The 8,325-nt window shown below is 40.0% G+C and overlaps 1 protein-coding gene across 10 annotated transcripts in view; it reads left to right on the forward strand.

Moving 5' to 3' along the window:
• The window catches only part of EYA1 (EYA transcriptional coactivator and phosphatase 1), a 358,798-nt gene extending 354,825 nt beyond the window's left edge, over positions 1-3,973 (forward strand). For all 10 annotated transcript variants that reach the window (XM_054512561.2, XM_045896404.3, XM_045896403.3 and 7 more), the window contains one exon: positions 1,891-3,973. In XM_054512561.2, coding sequence (XP_054368536.1) covers positions 1,891-1,971 — 81 coding nt within the window. In that variant the 3' untranslated portion in view covers positions 1,972-3,973. The remainder of the gene's footprint in view (positions 1-1,890) is intronic.
• The last annotated feature ends 4,352 nt before the right edge of the window (positions 3,974-8,325 follow it).

Genomic DNA, 8,325 nt, shown 5'->3' on the forward strand with positions numbered 1-8,325 from the left:
ATGTCCCTCACTCAACACGGCAGGGAGTGTGTGTGTGTTAAGCTATATAGTATGGTGCTGATAATTTGTAGAGCTGGATTAAAAGGCCATTGAGAACAGTTAGGAGGCATACAGCGTCTGGGCTTAAGGTTCAGACCCGACCTGATGTGATTCAAGGGTTCACTCCCTACCAGATGTTATTTAAACCTCTCTTCTCCTCCAAGACTCAAGTTTTTTCAACAGTGAAACCATGATGGTAATACCTATCTATCTCTGAGGTTATAGAGAGGCTTGAATCTGAGAATCTATATAAAGTGCTTAGGACAGTGCCTGAAAAAATACTCCATAAATTACAGCTATTATTATTATTGATGACCTCCCTGCGGGCCCTGCTCCACGTGGCTTTCTCTCATATACAGCCAGTACCCTAACAATGGAATTCTCCTCCCCCTAACACACACAGCCCGCAAGTGCTCTTCTGAATGGTCATGCTTTCATACGTAGTTTAACTATTACCTCCTCTTACCAGGAATTTCCCCCAGCTTCCCAGGCGAAGGGAACTGGCTCCTCCTAGTTCTTTCATAACACACAGGTAAAAGCTCGTGATTGTTTACATTTCTACTTCTCACCCACAGACTACACCATCTCTGCAGATGCAAAAAAGGAGTGAATGAATGCAAAGTAGTATAGTCTGTTTTTCTAGTCAAAAGTTGACAAGTAGATCATCCTAAAACTTTGAAAAGAGATCTTCTAGTACTCCATGCTGGACTATTATTATTGAAAGATAACAAAGATAGGGAATCCAGAAAGGTCTACATTTGATATTGGACTGTGGTATATGCTTTTAGCAGATTACTGGAGACAAAGGCATTGTTAATAACTAACTTAATAGTTTGCATTCTCAGAATATGACAGTTCTGTGATCTACATCAAAATAGTTCCTTGCTTCCAATTTTTGGTACAGATAAGCCCCCCCCCCCAAAACTCTTACATCCCACTGTTTGCTTCCATGACAAATTCTCCTGTTAGTCTGATTGTAATTCCTTAGCATTATAATTGCACAATATAGTCAGCTCTTCACAATATTTCTTTGTTGTTTTAAAAAGCTGTTTTTCTATGGGCTAAGTAGAATGTTGTCTTCTGAAAAACGAGGATTACCTTTCCCTTACTTGAAAAAAGATTTTGCGGATGCATAAGTACTTACTATAGAGCCTTGAGCAATAACAGTTTATAATCATGTTTTCATCCTTCGTGGATGAGGTGATCTCTCTTCTTTTCCTGGTTTTCTTATCTCTGGCTAATTCAGGTGTTTTACAAAGATTCTCATCATTTAAACTAGATTTTTAGATTGATTTTTTTTAAAACAACTACCAGAAAAAATGTTAGAGCATCATTTAAAATTTTTCCATATGGTAAAGCCATTTTAAGGTCAATGTGAAGAATGCCTAATGGAAGTAAATGAGAAAAAGCTGCTTCTTCCATGAGTAAAACTAAGTTTTGAAAAATACCACCACCTAAGGAAAACTGCTTAAACTTTTAGCATTATACATCTACTGGATCCATACTTTGAAAGACAACCGTTTTTTACAAAGTTTCATTCATAGCTATTGTGTTTTATGTAAAGTTTGGAATTGGTATTCAAGTCACAGTACGGAACAACTTCAGAAATATCCATCACTTTCTTAAAAAAAAAAACAGACTCCAGATTATGTTTTAAAATGCAGTCCAGTAGTCTTAGGGGAGGATTAAGTTTGAATTTTTGTTTTAAACAGATGTGATGTTAAGATCTTCACGGGCAGTTCTCACAATACTGAGAAAAGGGGATGAGCGTTGAGCGAATTTCAAAAGCAGGGTTAAGGCTTTGTGCTGGGAGCATGGTCTGTCCTCACCGTGTGTCTGCCCCTTTGACAGCACGCCATGCCCTTCTGGAGGATCTCCAGTCACTCGGACCTCATGGCCCTCCATCATGCCTTGGAACTGGAGTACCTGTAACAGCCACATAGCACTTTGGAACCGTACAACTGCCCTGTGACCAGGAACAGATCCAGCAAGCCTGAGTCCTGTGTCAGCGCTGGAGTACCCACCGTAGTGATTTCAACATGTGGACGCACAGCTGCTGTGGGTCTTCACCTCTGCCCTTGCGGTAAATGAAGGACCACACCTATCTCTTCAGAACAGCTGTGGACTCTAGTACTGTGAAGCCAGTGAAAATAAGCCCTGAGAATGTTCTAGTACAGTGTGATGTGTCTTTGCCACATTCACTACATGGTTCAAACCTGTGAAGAAAGGACCTGCAGACGCTTACATTGTTAGCATCTTCAATGTGACATAAACAGCTTCTCCAGTACAGCAAACTTGATTGCACAACAGAGACTGAAATGTGTTTCCCGAATACCAGTGAGGGGATTTTCTTGTAAAGAAAGTTTACTTTTTTTGGTGTCTCATACCCAGGGTAATCTGTACATGTCTACTTATTTATGAACAGACTTCTTTTTAAAAACAGCTTTAATTGAGGTATGATTCCAGCACCCTACAATTCACTCAACCAGACTTTTTTGACATCAATTAATTGAAGAGACAATAGCATCATCATAAGCGATTAAAGGCCTTTGCCTCACGACACAGCAAGTACTTTGAATCTTAGCACATTGCAAAGTAGTTTAAAGTATGTCTAATTTAAACGTGTAATATGTACATCACTGAGACAATCATGTACAGAGAGAATTTTTGGTGTAAATTTGTAATAATGGATGATTCTTTTACATATTGTTTAGAAAACGATATTGAAAGGTAGCAATGCCTTGATAGTGAAGTATGAGGCCATGTGTGCACAGAGTCATGTGCGGTGCCTTATCGAAGTACTGGGTATAAATATGTAGATAATGGAGTTGGGTTTGGTTTTGTTTTTTAGATAATGTCAAGACCAAAAGCATGGATGTTAATAGAATTTTGTTTTCCAAATTATTTGTCCCATCAGTTTTTTGTTTTGTTTTGTTTTTAAAACTCTTAGGAGGACCTTGGTAAAACAAAACAGCAGTGTCTTAAATAATTTGGAAAAAAAAAAAGTCCTCTTACAACCTCACTTTTTCATTTTCAACACTAATGTATTATATGTAACTACTTGAAAAAAAATGATTATGCAAATGCTTCTTCCCACAGAAAGAATGTAGATGACTGATATATTTTATTAATAAAATGGTTCATGAATTGGAGACTAGCAAAGTTTTCGTGTGCTCAGATCATAGGGTCTGCATTTTCTTGCTTAGATAAAGGAGGACATTACCACATACCTGGAAATCAGCAAAACTTTTTGATTGATTGTTCTGTTTTCCTCCACACCTCTCCCTAAACCCCACCCTCCCTGGAAAGTTCATTGCAGGCAGTGGACATGGCCCAATACTCATCACCAAGGTTATTCTTCACCTGCATTATGTATAAAGCATAAATCTGGGAAATCAAAATTGTCACCTTCCTTATGCCATAAGACAGTTTCTCCAACAGTGATGACTTTGGGCACTAGTTTTCATCTAAAACCTTCCCTTGTTATGAAGTTACTTTTTGAATGAATTTTAATATTAATTGGGGGGGGGGGAAACACCAGCTTTAAGCCAAAGTAGCTAAAGAGCTACTCATCTTTTCCTGAAGTTTCATGTTGCTGCTAGAATTAGTTGTGAATTTTCCAAATTATTTAACAATCGATTTGGGTTTTTTTTCTTTTTTTGCTTGAAGCAAACAGAAATTGACAATTTTTTAGCCTTTTCATTTTATGTTTTTGTACTCTGCAGAATTGGAAAGACAAAGTTTATCTTGACTTTACTGTATAAAGGTGTGTTGTGTCCACAATTGTGTACAGAATTTTTCTTCATTAATTTTGTGTTTAAATTAATAAAATTGATTTGTGAAGTACTGTAAGCTCCTTGAATGCATTCTCTTATCTCTTGTTTACGGGAAATAGGATCTTGGTTGCATTAGCATGCTTCTGGTCCAACAAAAGGAAGTGGTATGAAGTAATTGTAGTAATAATGGCTTTATCAGTCCTTGAGGGGACTAAACTAGAAGGGTAACATCTGTTTCTTTGATCACTGTAAGAATAGATGAATAAAAGAGCTCTACAATTCCTCTAAAACTATATATATAAACTGGACCCTCACTCAAATTTACTATAGAACAGAATTCAGCATCAAGAATCTGGATGGCAGAGCGTCGATTTAGCCACTTAAATACTGTAGGGATAGCAATATAAAGCAGTTTTATCTATAAAGGACACCCACAACATTTACCTCTAAAATTTGGCCAGATTAATCACTGAGAGGGAGCTATAAAACGGTACAACTTGCTTCCTCTTGGGATTTAATATTAGAAGCAAAACATTCATACATACGAACACATGAAAAATCAAACATGCACTTGTATGACTCATTTATCAGGCCCATGATGTTCATTTTTCACAGGTACACACCCAGGCAAGTGGCTTGAGTAATGAAATGTGTGAGCATGCTTGGACACCCTGAGAATAAAAAAAGTTTGGAGAAAGTCTTCAAAGAGAGGCAAGGATGGAGAGTGGAAGGATTTTTAGGTCTCAGGTAAAGAAAATAAGAAAAATGGGCAAAATGGAGGTTATATCCTCCAAAGATAATTTTTTAAAGCAACACTTCTAAAATGACACTACCTGACCAATATATGTAAAGTGTTTCCCTTTGACCATTGATTAGAGTCCAAATTTTTCTACTTGGCATTCTAAAGTTTCCAAATATAGTATCTACTTTCTTCCCAAAATAACCTCTCATTATTGCTATGAACAAACCTTCAGTACACATTAACTGGACTCTTTAATGGACCAAACAGCCTGTAAACAGCCCTGCCTCATCTTTGTTCAGAGCATTCCCATTTCTCCATCAATGACTTCCTCCACCCTCAATCCACCCAAAGGCTTTAGTGCCTTCTTCTTTGGAACCTTCTTTCCCATCATGGCACAAAGTGTTAGCCCCCTCTCCTGAACGTCTCCCACTCAATGTCTATAGTCTCATTAGAGTTCATATTATTCCCTTCCATAAAGATTCTCTAGGCCCCCACTATGTGGGGCATTGCCCTAGGTGCTAATGAAGCAGGTCCCTGCTCCTGAGGATGGAGTTTTACTCTAAAGTAGGTAGGAATAGACAAGGAAGGAAGGAAGGAAAGAAAGGAAGAAAAGAAAGGAAGAAAAGAAAGGAAGAAAAGAAAGGAAGAAAAGAAAGAAAGGAAAGAAAGGAAGGAAAGAAAGAAGGAAAGGAAAGGAAAGGAAAGGAAAGGAAAGGAAAGGAAAAGGGAAAGGAAAAGGGAAAGGGAAAGGAAAAGGGAAAGGAAAAGGGAAAGGAAAGGAAAAAGGAAAGGAAAGGAAAAAGGAAAGGAAAGGAAAAAGGAAAGGAAAGAAAGAAGTAAGAAAAAGAAAGAGTCAAAAACACTCTTGATGGAAAATTAAGACAGAATATAAGTGACAGGGTATAAGCTTCCCTGGAAAGGATGGACAGAACCATAATATATGAACTGAGACCAACCGCTAAGAAATAGGCAGCATGTGAAGATCAGGGGCTGAGCATATAGGCAAAGGTCCTCAGAGAAGAATGTTTCTATTTATTGTGTTCTAGGAGTGAAAATCATGCCCATGGGTCCAAGAAAAGGTGACTTTGAAAAGGGAGACCTTGAAGCCTTGAAGTCATGGTAAGGGATTTGGATGTTATTCTAAATGGATTTGGGAGACAATTGAGAGTTTAACACAGGAGTGTGGCCAAATCTGACACTCTGACATGGTCACTCTGGCTGCTGGGTGTAGAATGGGATGTCAAAGAGCAAGAAAAGAAATGGGAAAACAAGTTACTAGCCTGATAGGAAGGAACCAGATCCTTGACTGCACAGACCATTTATCAGGGCACTGCATTATTCTGGCTTAGTCAAAAAAAAACAAGGTGAAAGTGACAGTCCTGTCCCTGACCCCAAGCATTCAGATGGTAATTTAAAAAAGAATCAATTACAATTATAAAAACAGGCTTCCATGAGCAGTAGGGATGGATGTGAAGCAGGGCTGGCATAGGAAGCCTAGGCAGGCAGGGGACGCTTCCCCGCAGAACTGACCTCTAAACCAAGACCTGAAGGCTAGAGTTGGTCTGAGCTGAGGGAAGAGAAGGTGGAGAATATGAGAGAGGCTTTGAGTGGACAGAATGTGGCAAGGGAAGGAGAGAAGAAAAGGAAAGCCATGGACTATGGGACTGATCGCCATTGAGTGAAGGGAGAAGTGGCCAGAAGAGGGAGGGGCACAGGCTTTACCCTTCCTTCATCTCAGAGCACTTCAGGCTTAGTGCTTTTACTACATGAGCTGGACTCTTGCCCTGCCTTCATGGGAGAAAGAAAAGGAAGGGGATAGGAACAGAAATGTCATTCAGGCTCCTGCGTTAGCACACAGAGCCTGGAAACTCTCATTGTGTCAGTGGTTCTACAGGAGACTTAAAATGTTGGTCTAAGTAGTGTTTAGTTGAGCCCCTTTTAATTTACAGATTACAAAACTTGGGTTAAATCCTTCGCCAAGGGTCACAGCCAAATAAGGCACAGTCACGACCCCAACCGACTCTTGGATACAACACAGAATCATGGAAAGACCACGAGCTCCAGGGGCAACAAAACATTGGCTTTGCCTCCCTGCTCAGTCACTGCATACCAGGGTGCGCTTAGGCAGCCCCGCTCAGTTTTCAAGGCATATACAGTGTCCTGTCCACACAGTTAGTACAATTTCCCAATGATGTCTTTTTTAAAAAAACCTTAGTACCTTAATTCCATGTCATCTTTTCAGAGGTTGACTTAAACGTTATCTTGTAATCAGTATTTACAAATGTCAACTTTTAGCAGTAACTTGTAAAATTTGCTTTTGAGAAACTATGGACACTGAGAAACAAACTGAGGGTTCTAGAGGGGAGGGAGTGGGGTAATGGGTTAGCCCAGTGATGGGTATTAAAGAGGGCACGTACTGCATGGATCACTGGATGTTATACACAAACAATGAATCATGGAACACTACATCAAAAACGAATGATGTATGGTGATTAACATAACATAATAAAATAAAAATAAAATATGTGAATGGGTGTTTCCCAATTCAAATGAATATAAAGGAGGCCATTTACTTAACAGAATGTGGAGAAATGATAGAACAGGTGTTGTGTGTTCATTTAAGACCTGTGAGAAATTTCCTTCCAGACACTGGAACTTACCCACACCACATGCAGCTATGAAAGAGTCAACTGGAATAGTCCTGTGCATCCCATTCAGGAGAGTTTTTTGACAATCCAAAAGGAGAGAGTTGGCAAAAGCACTTCTTTCAGTGTCTCTCAGAATGTTTCCATTTCTCTCTATTCTGTGCAATTATACAAACTGACAGGATAACTTGTGGCAGAAGAAATGAAAGGGTTTGTAATTTAGGAAACCTTTGGCCCCACTGACTGAAAGCAGGTTGTTTGTAAAAAGGAAATCCTGACCTCAACTAACTGGCAAACTCTGTCAGAAGCAATAGAAGGAAGCAAAGGAGAAAGAACAGCGCCGGGGATTTTTATTGGCAACAGAAGAAAAACGGATGCTCTGCCAGAGGAAAGCCCTTCGAAGAGAACTCTCCAGTGGGGGAACAAGACAGGCCCAGAGTTACGGAGTGTGTAACTAGAATTGCCTGGTGGTTCTGTTCTGGTTTTGTGGGCTGGTTTGACTGGGGGAGTTTGCTCCATGAGGACAATGGCTAGGCTGATAACCCGAAAATGGAGTTCCCCCAGTCAGCTGAAGTTGGGGTCCCGCTTCTGCTACAAGCACTCCATGGCCTGCCCCATCTTCTATCTTGGCTTGACATAAAGCTCCAAGGACCACAGACAATGGAGTGTGTACGAGGTGTACAAGGAGATAAACTACCTAATGGTTTCCATGTTAGTGCTGTCCATTGACTCACCCCCACTAACTTCCTCCGTCTATGTGCTGTTTGTGTGGCAGGACTCAGCAGTGACCTCTGGGTAACTCCATAAAAGAAAGGAGGTTTCTGCAAGCTCTAATTTTCTTATACCAGCAATTTTCATTTAGCTGCCCATTGAAATCACCTAGGTGCTTTGAAAAATACTCATGCTCGAGCCCCACTTCAGAGACTCTAATTTGTCTTGAATAGGGCTTGAGTGGTAGCCACGGTAAGAAGCCATTGTTTCATGACAACCAGGTGTATGTGAGAGTGACCTCCACTGTAATCACCTCCTGGCAGGTCCAGGCAATTTGGGAAGTGCATTTTCCAGCTCTCGGTTTTTCCTTTCCAATCCATTCTGAGTCCCAGTTGGCCATGCCTATATTTCT

The sequence above is a fragment of the Mirounga angustirostris genome, unplaced genomic scaffold (genome assembly GCF_029215605.1).
Source record: "Mirounga angustirostris isolate CCGP_5_RB_7025 unplaced genomic scaffold, mMirAng1.0.hap1 SCAF_4, whole genome shotgun sequence".
In the NCBI taxonomy this organism is placed as follows: domain Eukaryota; kingdom Metazoa; phylum Chordata; class Mammalia; order Carnivora; family Phocidae; genus Mirounga; species Mirounga angustirostris.